This window comes from Lonchura striata, chromosome 11, assembly GCF_046129695.1.
Source record: "Lonchura striata isolate bLonStr1 chromosome 11, bLonStr1.mat, whole genome shotgun sequence".
In the NCBI taxonomy this organism is placed as follows: domain Eukaryota; kingdom Metazoa; phylum Chordata; class Aves; order Passeriformes; family Estrildidae; genus Lonchura; species Lonchura striata.
In genome coordinates, this window is record NC_134613.1 from 21,363,069 (window position 1) to 21,380,671 (window position 17,603).

At 42.8% G+C, this 17,603-nt stretch overlaps 1 protein-coding gene across 1 annotated transcript in view; it reads right to left on the reverse strand.

Annotated features, from left to right (window-relative positions):
• Window positions 1-17,603, reverse strand: part of ADAMTS17 (ADAM metallopeptidase with thrombospondin type 1 motif 17) — a 150,721-nt gene that overhangs the window by 91,318 nt on the left and 41,800 nt on the right. The window contains exon 8 of the mRNA XM_021552577.3: window positions 3,285-3,390. Within this exon, the coding sequence (XP_021408252.2) occupies window positions 3,285-3,390 (106 nt within the window). The remainder of the gene's footprint in view (window positions 1-3,284; window positions 3,391-17,603) is intronic.

The following is a 17,603-nucleotide window of genomic DNA, read 5'->3' on the forward strand; positions in this document are numbered from 1 at the left end:
AAAGCAGGGCACTTTTAGGCTTTCACTAATGGACTTGCCCACAATTCTGAGGAAAGATGAGGGTAAGAAATGTCACTGTTCATATTATGTTTATAATATGAAGACCTTAGACTGGTACATTTTAAGACTTTAGTGACCACTGTGATCTCTGTGTAGGTCAGGACCCACCCAGCAAACCCTGGATAAAACCCAACAAACCCTGGATAAAACCCAACAAATCCTGGTCACACTCAAGTGTGCTGTTTTAAAAGGCATCCACTGCTGACCCAGCTGACTGAAGGAACAAGGCTTGCTAAGGCTCCTGTCTTATGTGAGGTTTGTGATTTGCAGCCTCAATACACATTCACTGGGCTCCCTGCCTGTTACCTTTCTGTAACAGCAAGACTCTTCTCCTGGATCCTCTGTAGAAAATTTGTATCTAAATACAGATGGATGTTCCCTTTGTGCCCATGGACCAAAACTCTCAGTCCAGACTTGGAGATTTAAATACAAAAGTCACATCCCTCACCCCATCATAACAATTCCACAGGTTAAACCTGAAGATGAACTTTCATCCTTCAACTTTCATAGGACCTATTTCTTCCTAATGGATGTATTTAATGGTGTCTCCATGTTTTCACAGCACAGCTGTCTGAATAGTGTTTTTTGCAGTCAGTCCAAATGACATTAGTGGCAGATTAGGAATCTGACACATCAATTAGTAATCCATTCACTTTTTCCAAAGTCCACATCAGAAACTATCTGTGAATGCCAAAATGGGCTTGTGATCTCCACAGACATTTGTTAGTCTTAAGGAAAGAATAATAAATCTCAGCTTTTCTACACTCATAAGGAAATCAGACTTCAATAAAGCTCAAAATTATGGCTTTCCAAAATTTATATTTTTGCCAATATGGATGTAAGTTTTGATTGGATTTTGTTTTAAATTAAGAAACTTGCACCTAGTTTTCCTCGGTTTTCATTTTTAAAGCTCGTGTCAGCTTCTTTGTGTTCCTGTCTGCAATGGGTTTCCTTACATTTCACTCAAAACCACTAAACTCTGCAAAGAATTCTTCTATTTGCACAAGATGTGCTGAAACATGACTGCTCAGAGCATCTTATTGCAGGCCAACACCAGAAGAAGAAGGCCTGACACCTTGCAATGTCAATGAAAAGATTGCTGTTGGCCTCCAGAAAGGCACCAGACAACTGGTCAGAGGTTGAAATGAGCAGCCAGGCCACTGGTGGGTGGCACAGAGGGATGATTTTGTTGCTCAATTGGGGGGTGACAGACGTGGCATTTCCCCCTCTCTGTTTTGATGTGGCAGCACTGGGGGTTGATTAGGCTGCTGGTGGCAAGGCAGAGGGGGCAGAAAGGTTAGCTCCAATGTGTGACAGAGAACTGCAGCTCCTTGTGGAGTGAGAGAACCTGGAACATGTCCCTGAACCCTTGTGGCAGCAAAATCCTCCCAACAGCTTCTACAACCTTCAGCTGGAGCCCTCCTGGCTCCTGTGCCCTCCCAAAACCACATTACCCCAATGCCTTGGGTCCCTAAACTGACCTTTACTGACCCCCACACCCCTCCAGTACTCCTGAAATAGTTTTCCAAGATGAAGGCAAAAAAAGAAAACCAGCAGAGGAAAGACATTATGGTCTTACCACCAAAACTGCCCTCAGAAATGAAAATGGAGTTTGCAATTTTCTGCACAGATGGAGAGCCATATCTGAAAGCATTACATCCCCTATTTATGATGGGGATTTTTTTGTAAGGCATTATTGAAGGAAGCTTGTCAGCTCTGCTGAGAAACTTGGCAAACACCAGGGCAGACCAGTCTCACTCTTTCACACAGCTGGATTTTCTGCAGCTCAAGTGTTTTTCCCTCTTGCTCTTGGCCCATCCAAGGATGAGTGCTGAATTTCCCTTAGCATTACCCACAGGTTAATTTGTTATTAAGTTTAGGCTCAGTTTAACATCTTGGCATGCAATCTAAATAAAACCAAAACCAAATGTCCTTCATTTCTGCTGAAACCACCCTCGGTTTGGCTCAGCTGCCTTTGGTGTCACTGGAGGGTGAACAGGAGATTCATTTTTGGTAGGTAACCTAAATATCCTTCACGCAACTTTGAAATACATTGCCATAAAATAATTATTTGTCATGGAATGAGACTGGCCAGAACCTGAACATGCTCCATTGGCTCTGACTTAGCTGTGAAATACTTCTTACTGCAGGAAAGGAAGATACACCAGACACATGAGCTGTAGGAAGGGTGCAGGAAAACCTCAGGCACAACTTCTTACTGCAGGAACAAAGGTGGGATTTCCACCTTACATCCGGAAAGGCTGAAGGAAAGAGTGCTTGAAAACCCCCCAGGCACAGTCCTGCCCCCAGTAAAACTTTGTTCCTGGCCTAATTCTGTACCTTCCACAGCCTAATTGTGACACTGGAACCAGAGTGATGCCAATGGAAAGGGGAAAAAGCTCTTCAGTGTTTTGAGTAAGTGACACTGGGCCTGGAGAGCAGGGAATGTGGAGCTCACCTTTGGCTAACTCATTATCTGCACTAAGAGCATGCAGTTGACTCTTCCAGTCAATTTTTTCTTCTGCCCATGGGATATTTACAGGCAGCTTTAAAGAGTCTCCAAAGTCACCTGCAGAAAGCACCCTGTAATCTCATTCTGCAAATTGCTGTCTGACTAGGACTTGTCATGTTCTTTCTTGCTTTTTCCAATGTGTTCAAAGTGTCTTACTAAGGTGTGATTGAGCTGATAAATCAATTTATAGAAATTCTTTCTGTTGATCAAATAATTCTGCTTAAGGGCATTTCCAAAATACTGATGTTTACCATTTCAGTCACAGCAGATTACTTCACATGCAGAGATGAAACCATTACCAAACTATTTAACTATTAAAGTCCTTGATATAGACACACGATTTTCAGAAAAAAACTTCGCAAGTTCAAAGTTTTTGAAGCTCATGTTGGTTTTGTGGACCTATTCTACACAGAATTTGTAAAGAAAATCAGAATTTGTCTCTATTACTGTCAATCATTTAAGAGATTGAGGCCTCTTTGTGCTACTCAGAATCTGAACAGAGAGCTGAAAACGGGAAGAACAGCTAGAAAGATTTCTGCGTGCTAAAATGGGTATTTACATAAGCCTCCTGAAAATCAGGTTATGTATCAATGTGCTACATTTATGAAATCATAACAAACACACCACTCTAGTAATTGCACTTCTCTGGCTTTAAATAAAAGTATCCTGCAGTGGTATAAGTAAAGAAGGAAACAAAAGGACAGGTTCTTACTTGTGCCCAAGTTCATGTGCAATTGTGAATGCCAGATTGAGACCATTGTCTTCAGCAAGAACACATTTTCTTTTGGCACTGCAGACACCTCCTAGATAAGCAATTCCTGCAACAGAAACACAGAGAATGCTCCCGTCAGAACTAGTGAAACAGCTCATTCATTCAAAACATAAAGCAGTAACAACCAAGTGATCAAAAATGCAACCAGAATGAAAAATATTAGAGCAGTTTCCATACAAAGTCATTTGAGTAGTTTCTTCCTCACCCTAGTGAAGAATCAATCCAGAGTTTTGTCAGACAGGAAATAAGTAAAACACACTCACCTTCACTGCTTTTGTTGGAAAATATATTTCACTGTCTTAAAAATATATTTCATCGACCCAAAATTTCATCTAAATTTGTCTCTTAATACCCATTAGAAGATGCAGTGAGCAAGCACTTAAATGGAGTTCTCCCGATTTTCAGAATGAAGTCAGGGAGCAGGAATAAAACAATAAAGCAGAGACTCTGAAAAGATCTTACATTTTCCCTTATTTTCACTCTTAAAAGCAAGCGAGAGTGTCAGAGCCAGGAGAGCTGGCAAAGTGCTGCTGGTGAGTCACAAAGCCAATGTAGGTGGCACAAGTCTCCTATTACTGAGTGGAATTTAGGATTTGATCCATGCACAGTATTCTCCTGTTTGTGTGGGCACCACGAACAGTTTGAGGCTGAGGCCAAAAAGGAATTCAAAAGTTATGGCATGGAACCTCTGCTATGGAAAAACAATAGTCCTCATCTGCCCTTCCTGCAGGCAGAGTGGCCCCTGCTGAAAGTGCCACTGCACTTGGGAATGCTGTGCTGGCACACAGGCTAGCTCAGGGTGTCCCTGTGGATATATCTGCTTTTATCTTTATTTAACAGCACACAGGGAATCTATTTTCTCACTGCAGTCCTGGTTCCACGGATGGAGCTGCCTCTAAGGAGCAGACCATGACCATGCAATGAAGCCATGATCTCCCAGTTTTCTTTTTTTTCTTTCCCTCTCAGAGTTGACAAAGCTGTGTTTATCAGGGTGCAAATGTAAAACTTTAGACCTGGAAGAAGTCCAGATCTGTTTTTAAGAGATTTGACAACAATAAGGATGTGGATATTAGTTGCCAGGGGTGTTTTGGATGGAATGAAGGGATAGGCAACAGCCTTCTACTTCAGTACTTGCAGTGAAGAGTAAAGGCAGGAGTCAGGACTAACACTTGCTTACTTTAAAAATGCTGACTGTGAAAGGGCAAATCCATACTACAAAAAAAAAAAAAAAAAAAAAAAAAAAAAAAAGGCTGGATTTCAGCACTCTTTTGGACTGACTTGCTTCTTACATGCAGAATAGCCCAAAGGACATCAAGGAATTGCTCGGGAAGGAGCAGGAACAGACTTCTTGGGAAATGTCTTTGAGATTGCAAGCTCAGTTCACACACACCTGGTGGCTTCCCTTTAACCAGAACGACTATTTGAGTTAGCTGAAAGACACTTTTACTGAATAAGGAGAGATATTTTGATTCCCTTTCACCAAAGCAGGTCTTTCACCAAAAGTGTTTTACTCCTACTACTAAACCTGATTATTCCACCTTTATCTTCCATTAACCTGTGCCAGTATCTCTCTCAGTTGTATCTGACACGTGAGGTTTTAACTGGGGAGCAACAATTGCATTTCAGACTCACAGTCAATCAGGCAAGTCACTTTTCCTTTAAATTATTCATGCCAAGTTCCTTCTGAGAGATTTTATAAAATGAGTCTGGGTCTATGTTTGCCATCATGGAGATGGAAGGGGGCAACATTCCCTTTTTTGGGAGGTGTGGTGCAGCAGAACAGTCTAGAATTCCAACAATATATTAAAATATGTTAAATACCAATTAAAATGTCAAATACATTATCCCAAATAGTAATTCTTCTGAAGTCTTTGTTTAGTGGCTCTAATCCCCCCTGAACCTGGCAATACATATCCACATTATTATTTTGGCTTCTGCTCTGTGCTAAAACCCTCATTATTCAAAGGTGGAAAAGAAATGATTAAGGACTTGTACATCCACCAGTGGTCAAAGAAGTAGTGACTGTGGCTCAGTTACAGACTCTTAGTCATCTATTTTTATTAGCTATTTTCAGTGCCTAATGTGAATCCTGTGTGGCCATTTTATGATATCTGCAATGATCAATTTAAAAAAATGCAGCCATTTAAAATTAGTTTATTATTACAGAAATGGACTGGGCAGAGAAACTTATAATCCTGGAAGAGCAGAAACCTTTGGAGCACATGGAATGAACTCAGTAAGAAGTCCAGCTCGTGAACTGCTGAGTGCTTATTAATAAGAGTCATTCTGGAACAGCAAGCCAGTTATAACAAATTGATATCACATTTTAAGCCTGAAAAAGCTTGCCTTAAAAACGTTTTTTATATCTATTTTTTCTATCAACTATTTCCTAAGACTATAATTTTCCTTTGGACCAATATATTTTAGCATTAATTCCTTTCATCAGAATATCAACGGCAAATAAATTATTGATCTACAAACATACTCCAGTTCTTTAGTAAATCTATCTGAACCAATAACATAAATGCAACTTTTTTGTAAGCCAGTACAATGATCCACATAACTGATATGCAGAGAAAAATACACCTTTAACCAACAACAATAGTAGCACAATGCCTTGGTAGCTGCATTAACATGATTTATGTCTTCATTGGGATGAATGGAAGCTGTTGTTTGCCTCTTACATTTCCAGATTTTTATCTGAGCCTTTCAAGTCTGCAGAACTGGAATAAAAACTTCACAGATTCTGACATGTTTGTGAAAATCTTGGCGTGTCATGGTTCTACCAGGCTGGGAATAATATAAGAGGAAATGCTTTTATTTGGTAATTTTGCCTCTGGCCTTGTCTGTGAGACAGGTGTGTGCGTGTGAAAATGAAAAATAGGGAAGGAAGCTGAACTGGGATTTTCATATTTTAAGAAAACCCCACACTGCTCATGTGCCTCTGCAAATATACAGATATGACTTTCTTTGTGGGAAAAATGTCCTTATCTTTCAGATATGCTGTCAGCAATTACCACAAATCTATTTATAATATATAAAAAAGGTCAAGCAAGAGCATCAGTGGAAGAGGGAAAGGAAAGCCAATTCCTATTTTTACTATTACCAAGCATAAGGGTTTTTTCCTTTCTCTCCTGAGAAATTACATAATTATAGCCCATAACTTCTGTGCTTGGGCTTGGACACGCAGAGCTATCTGCACTTCCACAGTAACGCTTGGGACACAGGCAACTGTGTAAACTCACATTTATCCAAAAAGTTGTCATACATAAACAGTTTGCAGCTGTTGGCCTTCCTGCCAGCTATGAGCCCTCCACCAGCAGTATCTCCAAGGGGAATGATCCCATCTCTCCCCCCAGCCCAGCAAGGCATGAGGATATTACACACTTGCCACAGGGATGGCCAAAGCTGGGAGAAGACAAGTCCTGGTGTGTGAGTTCCCGTTTTGTCCTACTCCAAACACCTGGGGCTCCCTCCTGATGGCTCTGGAATATTCACTCAGCAAGTGGTTTGTCCAGGTACTTCAGCTTTCAACTCTCTAATGTCTTGTTTTCATTGCACTCCTAATACTTTAATCTCTTCTTTTGCCAACCACCTCTGGATACAGAACTTTTACTTGATTAAAACTTGGCTGGCTCTCCTCCTGCTCAATGTATTTGCTTTTGGGAAGGGAGCCAAACTCCCAGTCCTGAAGTCTGCTTGGCACAGACAGAGACTCCCTGCACATCCACATGCTCAGAGCAAACCTCCCATTCCCCATCATTACTAGTTTGGTGTTGAGCTGATGTTTTTCTCATCCTCCCATGATTTTCAATTTGTGCAGCTCTCACATTGCCATCAATTACATTCCTGTAGCCTCTCTTAACATCCTACAAGAGTAAAATCAGGAAACCCTGAAGTGATTCATACTCTGCCTTTCCATTCAATGGCAATGATATGTTTGACAGAGATGCCCTGCCTGTATTTACACATCAAGTCAGTCACCAAGGGAATCTTCCAGTGCTTGTGATACTTAAAATGAAAAATACTTCTCCCTTTCTATAGAGCCTACACAGAAAAGGTTCCAAAATGTAAGAAACATTAAAGAAGAAACCCACTAAACTGCCTCCAAGATAGGTACTAACACTGCTCTACAGCTGAATAAACACAGGTCTCAAGAGCCAGCAGTATCCAGGTGAAAAAGAACTGTATCCATGGAAGGGCCCTCTCCTGCACATACAACACAGACAGGCTAAGGCTGTCACCACTGAGCCTCCGGGCCAAGTCTGGTTTATAGGGATCATCCAGAGAAGTGAACAGGGTGAGCTGTTCCTTCATTTTATGAGAATGTCCTAATTCAAAGCTGGACATGCAATCTTAGTGGCACAGATTAATTTGGCTTAATGCTGGATAGTCCTCCAAGATGCCAATTTCTGTTAATCTTGCAGTAACAACATGGTTTCCATTAGAGTTTAATATTCATGTATGGAAACTGTTTCCCGTAGCAATAATGTTCATTGTTACTGCATTTAACAAAAACCACACAGAAAACAACACACTCATCATGAACCACAACTATAGAAATTACAGTGCAACCATCCAGTGCATGAGACACAGCTACAGTCAGGTAGGAAAACAAGTTCATAATCACACCAGTGGAAGTCACAATACTTTGAACTCAAGTCTTTATAGAGGAAGAGCTTCTGATGTCATGGACCAGCTGATGGAAGCCACCAGGACTCCTGAGAATACCCACCAGATCCTGACTTTCTGTACCTGGGCAACTTGCTGCAAATGTGCCCATCAGTACAGAATCCTCTTCTCCCTTTGGAAAATATAGCCTGTCCTGAATTTCAACATGACCCCTGTAAAAACTCTGTTCACCACGACCTGCAGGGATGCAGCACAACTTTCCCAGAACTCAGACAGCTGTAGTGTCCTGTAGTGCCCAATAAAATAACTTCATCCTCTGAAAACAATGTCATTTCCAGTGTACACAATGCTGTCAGAAACCCAAAAGCCCAGCAAGAAAAATAAACAGCTGAAACACAAAGTGTAGGTACTTTCTCAATCTCCTGATTTTCATTACACTCACCCTGAAGGACTAACAGATCAACTCTCTCCCTAATACTCACAATACCAGCTGATGTTTCTGGAGCTCACAAGGATGAACTCCTTAGAACACAAGGCCCTTATAGCACAAATGAGTGCAATGCTCAATACCTTTGGCAGGAGATAGTTTTCTGATTATTAGGAATAACTAGACATACTTGGCACTGAATATTGATATGACACCCAAGGGCCTAATGAGTGGCCCAAATGTGGTCATTTCACAAGACCAGGGCTCTAGCTGAACAAGCCAGATTCAACCACGTGCCCTAATCTTTATGGAAGGACTGTGATTCAGGCAAGAACACCCAAATTTTAGCTATGGCACCACTGCCATAGCTCATAGTTCAACAGAACTTCTCAGTCAATTCTTTCATCCCACGCTGGAGCTCAGGCAGGAGTGCACGGCCCATTTCCAAACAAATTACCTGACACCTAAACCAGCTGCCCTCCCCAGCACCTTCCTGATAAAAATACCTTTGTGAGGCCAGACCTTTTCATGGTCTTTAAACCTGCAGAGGCAGCAAGATTTAATCATCAGAGCTTAAAGGAGTGCTTTTGCTATCTTCCTTTTCTCTGTTTAATTACCCTGCAGGACAGCAATTAATGGAACATGTGGCATCCCCTCCCCAGCACCGCCAACCCTCAGCTTCACCTCTCAGTCTTTCTGCAGGGCTTTTCTGTTTCTTGGGAATCCTCCTGAGGTTTTACAAGTTTAATGGATGAATCATTTATCTGCTCCTTTACCAACCTGCCCACACACAGACATTCCCCAAGATGGCAAGAGCTTTATTCCAATGTTATTTGCATTGCATTTACACTCTGCTAATTCACTGATTTAGGCAGAGGGGGCTGCCCAGACAGTAGAAAAACTCTGGAGACTGAGACCTCTCCTAGCTTCATGAATATCTGTCCTCACCCACACCAGAAAAAGCTGTTTCAGACACCAAATGCAGTGAGATAAGACAGCTGAGAGATGTTCTAGCACTTTTTAAGATCCCTTTAATCAAGGCCTACAAAAACATTATTCACGCTGCATTATAAGAGCAGACAACCTTTGGAAACTCTCAGAGGTTTGGCACGGGAATCTCTGAAACCACATTGCTTTCCAGTGCCATCCACCAGGACTTGTGATCACAAGCACAAATATTCAGCACACTGACCATACCTTAGGAGAGGTGTGGTGCTCACTGGATTTCAGAGAAAGCTGGAAACAAGCACCCTGCTCAGCGCCATGGAGCAGACATCCATCAGTGACACACGCACCACTGATCCTGCCTTGCAGCAGGGGAATGCACTAAAAGCCCACCTGAAGTTCTTTTAACCCTACTTTTCTAAGCTTTTATGATAAAACACCAGGATCTAAGACCTCAGCAAAGCAGGAGATAAAAGAAATTCCCCGTCTCTCTGACATCTGCTCTTTGTTCAGCATGACATCCTCCGTGCCATTAATGGCTCCTCCCTTTCAGCAAACCATCACTCCTCTGGATGACAGCACATTAATAAATCCCCCCATCCACGGAGACATGAGGAGTGCCTTAATTAACTGGGGCAGAGGAAGCAGGGTATCATCTCCATGTTTACTCTACTTTGATATGCTAACAGCCACATTCCAGAGAGCTTCTCCACAACACTCCCCGGAGCCCGGGCTGCTGCTGAATGCAGATCTCAAACAGCTCCTTCCTGCAAAACTGTTTCTCTTGTTAAATATGGAGTTTGAGACATTTAGTCCAAATCAGACCACCATTCCTGAGTGCTGATTCCCAAATCCAGGCAGCTAATTCACCATCTGCTTACAGACATCACTGCCTGGTGCTGAAAGTCTCCATGCTCACACACACAGGGATTCCATGGGCTTGATTACTCCAAGTGAGATATATTAGGACAGCTGTTGAGAGGAAAGGCAGGGGAAGAGCTGGCCAGGTGGATTTGAGAGAGGAATTCCAGTTGAGGATTGGACTGAGTGAGTTAACACACCGTGGTGGGAAGAATACAGAAGTCTGGCATAATTCATATTTAGTGAAAGGCAGGAAGAGAAATGGGCATAGATAAGGGAATGAGAAGAGACAGGGACAGAAAAGTAGCAAATGGAGATAATATGGGTTTTCCAGAAGGCTTCAGGAAACATGACTTTGATCTCGTAGGCAGCAGGGAGTCACTTCTGAGGGAGGCAGGGGTCAAGGAGGGCAGGAGATAAGATCAGAAAGGAAGATGAGCTCCCTGAGAATGTCTGTGTGTACTTACTGCTGGAGGAAAATGGATCTCCAGCCCTGGGTCAGAAGTCTCTGGCATCATGGGTTCACTTGAGGAATTACTGAACAAGTCTGAGGGCATGGATTATTCAGGCAGGGAGGTGGGGGCAAAACCTGGCACTGAGCACAAAGGAGGGACAGCTGTTGGAACTGGTATAGGAACAAGAGATGGAAATCAGAGAGATAAAAGATAGTGAGAAAAAATAAGAGAGGCACAGGGGACAATGTTGTTCAGGGATATCTCACACCAGAAAAGAATCTGATGTGGCAGAAGGCAGCAGAGATCTGATGCTTTTGAAAGGCTACAGGAACAGAAACTGCGATCTCAAAGAAAACATCACCAACAACTGTGAAACCAAGCTGCAAATCAGGATTTGGATCCTGGCCCTTGAAAGTCACCTCTGCCTAGGGCTTGAAGGCATTTGGACTTGAGTATCTTGTGTTGGGCTCATGGTGTTCAGTGCCAGTCATTCCTACAAGCTGCTGTAGAGTTAAGCAAGACCTTCCCTTCACACATGCATGGGAACATCACCCTGACAATATGAAAAAGGCAGGCAGCCCATCAAGGCAGCAGCAGGACTGAGCACTAGATTCAGGGTTTGTGGAGCTGTACAATTGTCTTTCACTGCAGTGGCTGCAGCACAGAGACACAGGATAAAAATGACTCCACACCTCTCACCCTTCCCTTTCCCAGCTGTAATTAAACATCAGTATTTCAGTATTGACCTGTGCTGTCTGGTGGAAGAGGTCTGAACTCAAGAATTGCATCAGTTGTCCCCTAAGCTACATCTTTCAGGAAATAAATAACTCACCAAAAAGAGAGAAAAATATAACCCTGCCATTCCCACCACTCTGCTACTTGCCTATGTCAGTGTGCCAACACCTGTCCTCAGGACAGATTTCCACCTGCAGGTTTCCATCTCCCAAGGAATGGAAAAGCAACCCTGGCACTGCCTGCCATTGCTGCAGCCCTGCAAGCTGTGTAAGGTTTCAAAACCAGCCTTGGGGCTATTTTCATCTTCCTTTTTTCAGATAAGTTCTGTCAATTCCACTTTTGGACTTGTCAGTTTGTCCTTGCAACTCATCTGAGCCACCTGCTTCAACAGAGGGCATGAATTCAGAGAGAAGGAAGAAAAATATCAAATCAGAGCTTTTAATGAGACTGCTAAACAAAGAAAAACATGGAATTCAGCAGCAGGGATTCTACAGCCTTTAAATTCCTCACTATCTCCCTTCCAGAATGAAGAGACAAGGTCAGATTTGGCAATAAATCAGAAAAAATATTTGGAGTCTCTGTACCAAACAGCATCTGCTTTAAGAGCAAACAGTCAGGGTCCAGCATTCAGCTCCAGTTTTCCCCTTTCTGCAGTTACAAACACTAAGAAACTCAAGAAGCTTCGCAAATTAAACTAAAATATTCTTTTAACAGTTCCAAGAGCTTTCCCAAACCATGCCTATCTTACTCTGTTGTGTTGGTCAGGGGTGGGTTCATGAGCAAGGATCAGTCCTGCAATGGTTAAACAACTTTCAGTAATGTGCAATGAACAGTATTTCAGTGTCTGGAGAGTGTCAGCCCAGTCTGCTGAACATTTTGGAGATGGCTGAACACCTGTGCTGCTGATGAATGGCATTTTTCCACAGCTCCCCATTAAATTGTTTCCATGTTCTTACAGGATGACTCAGCAATCATTACTCTCAAAACCTGAATAAACCTATAGTTTTGAAACGTTAATATTTAAAGACTATTTTATTTTCAGGTGCTGTATGCTTGTCAAAGCTGTTCTCTTGGCAACTTTAGAGCAGCTCAGGTGAGCTGCAGGGAAGGCAGGCCAGCAAATGGGATGCTGCTCAGTGATCAAACCCCAAACAGATGCTTTTCCAAATTGCTCCTGTGATATTTCTCATCTGCAGCTCCCACATCCTGACTTCCAGGGCTGCTGAAGCTCTTGGCTTCACATTGGTGAGCTGCCAGCCAGCACTGATAAACTTATTTAGAAATTCTTGATTCAGCCCTTCTGTTTTAATTCTTTGCCGAGTGCTGATTTAACCTCACAGCCTGACTTGACAAGGCTGACAAACCCGAGGGCTGTGCCTGATAAGGGTAATGGGGTTGAGTTACTCTAAAGTCAGAACTTGGGTTGAAAAGCTGGTCCCCAGCACCCCTCAGCAACCCTGGCTGATTCCTCTGCTGCCAGGGGTGGGGAGTGAAAATGATCCTTCCATGGCAGCAGGCAGTGCCATGGCACTGCTCCTCTCCTCACACACCACCAACAGGCATCACATTTGTTCTGGCACAGCACAACAGCACCAAGGAAAGGGAGGTGAGAACAAATAAAAAATTTCTAAACTTATTTCAAAATTAATGGCTTGATTTCCTAGAGATTACCACTTCCACCTGGGGCTCCTGGTGTAAGCATGGATCATGCAATCTTTCCCTCACTGGCAGCACTTTCTCTAGATTCCTCAAAGATGAAATGTCACCTTTAAAGCCACCAGCTACAGAGATATTCTCACTCTGAAAAAGACCAGCCTGAGCTTTTCTCACACTTCATAAAAAGAAATCTCTCATGTTCAAACTTGAGCTCCAGTGAAAGAAAACACAAATTTGGATGAATACCACTGAGCTCTTTGCAATGACTGACAGCAGCCAGAGAGTCCCTGGTGCCTCACAGACACAAGTCAAGGCACAGTCCCAGTCCTGGGGCCTTTATGGACTGAATTCAGAAGTGGCAGCCCGGGAGGTTGACAGTGATGGCACTAAAGAAAATTGTCACAGATCTGCAGGAGTCAGGGAACATTCTGTGTTCATGTTACTGCTCCAGGGCTTTGTGCTGAAGTTCTCCCAGCAGGGACAGAACTGCCTCTTCTAGTCCCACATGTTTCTAAATAAAACATCCCCAGGAAATGCAGGAGATCCTCAATACCTGCCTGGGTGACACTTCCAGTTCTGAGCCAAATCCCTGTGGCCCTGACTGAGAATCCTGCCCTGAGTGTGCAGCGCAGGGACTCCTCAGCTGTCAAACCCCACTCAGGACTCCTGGAGGGAGTCTGCAGCAGGAACAGCTGCCTCTCCAGCTACACAGGTTGGGTATTTTGAACCAGCCTGCCTGAGAGCCCAATGGCAGTGGCCTCCTGGCAGCTGCCATATACTGAGAAGCATTTCCCAATAAAGCCACCTGATTAGTGATAACATGATCAGCTTCATGGCATCCCCACAGAACAAGCTGGATGGGTTCTACATCCACTCTAACAGGACCCGCTATCAACATCAGCACAGGCTTGATCAAAATCTCACTGGAACCAACAAATTATAACCCCCAGCTTTGGAAAAGTGCACTAAATAATTTCCTGGCTTCTTTTACTCTGTTTCCATCCCCAGAAGGTTGATTTTTGTCTTTTTTCTTAAGTGTAAAGCCAGGAAGCTTTATTTACCTCTGTGCCCAGATCACACTGTGCTCACAGACACTGGTGCATGGGTCCTGCACCTCTGCAAACCCATCAGTGCATTGAACAAATTCCTGGCCACAGCAGGCAACAGCTGGGGTTCTTCAGCATGGAAAAGCCAAATGCTCTCAGAATCCAGACCTTTGCTCTGAGCCAGGAGCATCACACCCTTCCCAGTTCCTCAGATGCAGAGAGACATCCCAGGGAATGCCAACACGGGAGGGCTGTGCCAGGAACCTCTGCCCCTCACTTGGCTCCCCAGAGGGAGAAGGGAAATGGGGAGATCCAAGTGAGACAGATAATCCAAAGAAAGAAGTCTGAGACAAATCAGAGAACATTGTAGAAGAGGGAATAAGATACCAGGAGGAAGAATATGAAACTGAAATATAATTATTGAACTCTGGTGAGCTAACAGACATTGCTGAAAGGAAACTACAAAGTTTAGAACATCAGCAGCCCTTAAGCAACACTTCTGCAGGATCCCAGGATTCCCACAGGAAAGCATCTCTATTCAGATGCTGCTGAATATGGTACAGGTCAGGCAGGAATCACAGGGAAAACCATCTGGCAGGGCAGAGCAGCTCCAGTGAACAATGCTGTCCCTCTGAAGTGAACAGACACTTGGAAGAGCCATCAAAGGGACTAGAAGAAGCACCAATACTTCCCCAGGAGCCAGGACACAGGTCAGGAGAGCTATAGCAGGAATTTCATCCACTCTTGGACCCAGACAAGACCAAACTGGAGACAACATTTGCTCTCTGACAGAGCCAGAAAAGCAAACAAACTGGAGCACACAAAATTAGAAACACGAGCATACACATTTCTTAAACAGAAATATAAAATATACATTCTAAATAGAAATCTAACTTCAGTCTCTTATTTTCCTGTCATTTCAAGAACAACAAAGTCTGATTAGACTGATGGACTAATTTTCAATAAATAAAAACATCCACACAGAGTTTCCTAACTCACTGGCCAGTCTTCTTATAAATAACTGCAGTGTTTACACTGTTTGTCTGCTACAGCACAAATATTGCTGCACATGCTGGAGCTTGATGGATGATAGTACTAAAACCAACAAGCAGATCCTCAGCAGAACATTCATGTGTACCCAGCAGCCCAGCTAGGGCCAGGCAGAGCCTTAGTGCAAACAGCCCCACAAAAATGTGTGACACAACCACACAAAACCAACAAAAGCCTTCAACCTGCTGACTGCTCATCACCACCAACCAAAGTAGGAATACAAGGCTAATTCCAAGCTAAGCAAACACAGAAATCCTTCACATTCTACAAATCATGCTGAAAGAGTACAGGAGGAGAAAGGTATTTGATGGGTTGAGTCTACAGGTTTTACTATTATTATTCTGGTAAGTTCAATGTATTTCTCTCAGCTGATCCAAAAGGTAAAAAGACCTGTCAAACTAATCCAGGCAAAACCCTTGCAGATGATTGGATTCTGAACCTGAAATTAAAAAACCTACATAGCAGAACCCTTGTATCCAAATAAAATTTAAAGGAAATCCACTTCTGTTCAAGGGACAGTTTATACACAAATATACACATGCATATATGTGCATACACCTGTCAGTGATAATTTGGCTAAAATTTCACTACCTGTAGTCCCCTTCCTATCTAAACTGGCAAGGACTTGATAAAGAAGCCCCAGTATTTTCTACAAGGAATATCTGATCAAATTTGATATGTGTAAAATTCAAAGTATTCTGCCATGCATTTAGAGACAGTAATTTATTTCCAGAATGTGTCTGTGCATTCTTGGGTCAGCTCAAAATTTCATCACCTTCCCCACAGCACCTGCCATTAATATTTCCAGCCATGGAATGAGCTTGTAGTGGCTCACAGCTGGCTGAAGCACCCTCCCTATTGCATTTTCAGCACACTGGTAAACACAGGGAACATTTTCAGAATCTGGTGAACACAAGGAACATTTTCAGTGCTGCAAAGTACTGTTATATACCCAATTCCTATTTGCATTACATGGAGCACAATCCCAGCTGAAAAGCTCAGAGCTTGTGCTGAGGCAGTGGGAGAATTGTTAAATAAAACCCAACAACATTCCAAGAATTTAAAGTGACTTTCAGTCTACTCAGTGCACTTGGTTTAGCAAAATCCTGCCAGGACCAGACACCCTGCAAAATGGGTTAGGTATAATACCAGGTCATGTTACCAGATGATTAACCAAAACTGGGAAAAAAACAATTCAAATGAAGAAAAAAAAAAATCAGCACAGATCAAATTCCCTTCTTGGGAAAAGGGAGGGAAAGTTTTATGCACACTTCTCAGTGTGGTTTTCTTGGTTATCACCAGTAAAATCTCATCTCTACATTATTTAAAACTCATTCTCAAAATTGCATTTTGCCTTGGCAGCTGCAAAACAAAAGAAATGTAAAAGTACAGTAAGCAACTGTCCTTCATTTCCTTCCTTTACTCTTACATATCCTGTGTGCAAGTGGAATGCTTCTATTTGATTATCCAGTGGAGCAAATGCTACAATGAATGCAATCATGCCTTATTACCCTGCATGTCTGCAGCCTATTGCACAGCTATGTACAGATGTTTTTACACAAGCTTGGTTTTCTAGCTACAGGGTCTATAAAACAATAGGAACTATCTGAAATGTTTTCAAGCCAGCAAAGAATAAAGGCACTGTAAAGCAGTCAACTGGATAAAAGCCATCTATGCCTGACAGGAGAAGAAAAACCTCCGAGGTTTCTCAGTTATAAATGCGTCAGCTTTCTGCGAGTGCTGCAGTCTGCAGCAAACTGACCAGGAATGTGTAAACAGAGGGGAAAATAAGGGCCCAGGCAGTGGAAAGAAGGAGCACAAACCTCTGGCCTGTTGAAGGACTTAACCACTATTTTACTGACCTGAAGAACTGGCTGGTGCCCAAGCAACTGGAACTGCCTCTGGTAGCCTTGCATCATGGGGATCACAGCTCTGATCTCTTTTGTACAGAGCTTTGGATTTTAGTGAGGAAAGGCCCTGTTTACAAATTCATTCCCTTCTCCTCTCAATACATTATTTTTTTTACCAATAAAATACAGTGCAAAAACCCCTCAATGTGTAGTTTCATGGTCTGTCAGGGAGGCACCAGGAATTAACGGGTACAGTGCCGGGCTGGAAATCGGGATGTGCAAAATCATTCTATGTTCTTGGATGAGAACCAGGGAGAAATGGTTTTTATGAGCCTCATTTTCCCCTGTCCACCTGGCCTGAAGCGTGTCATAGCAGAAAATTCTGCTTTCTGCTGCAGAGAGCCTGAGGTTGGCATTCCCAGCCCAAAGGGGTTATTTATAGAGCACTGACAGCAGGTCTGACACTGTGGAAAAGAAACACTATTTATCTTTCCACAACCTTTATAACAAAAGGGGAAGTAAGAAGCAGGGTGAGCTATGAAAGCAGAATTTATGATTTTATTTGTTTTATGATCATTCTGGTGAGAAACAAATTCTCAGCA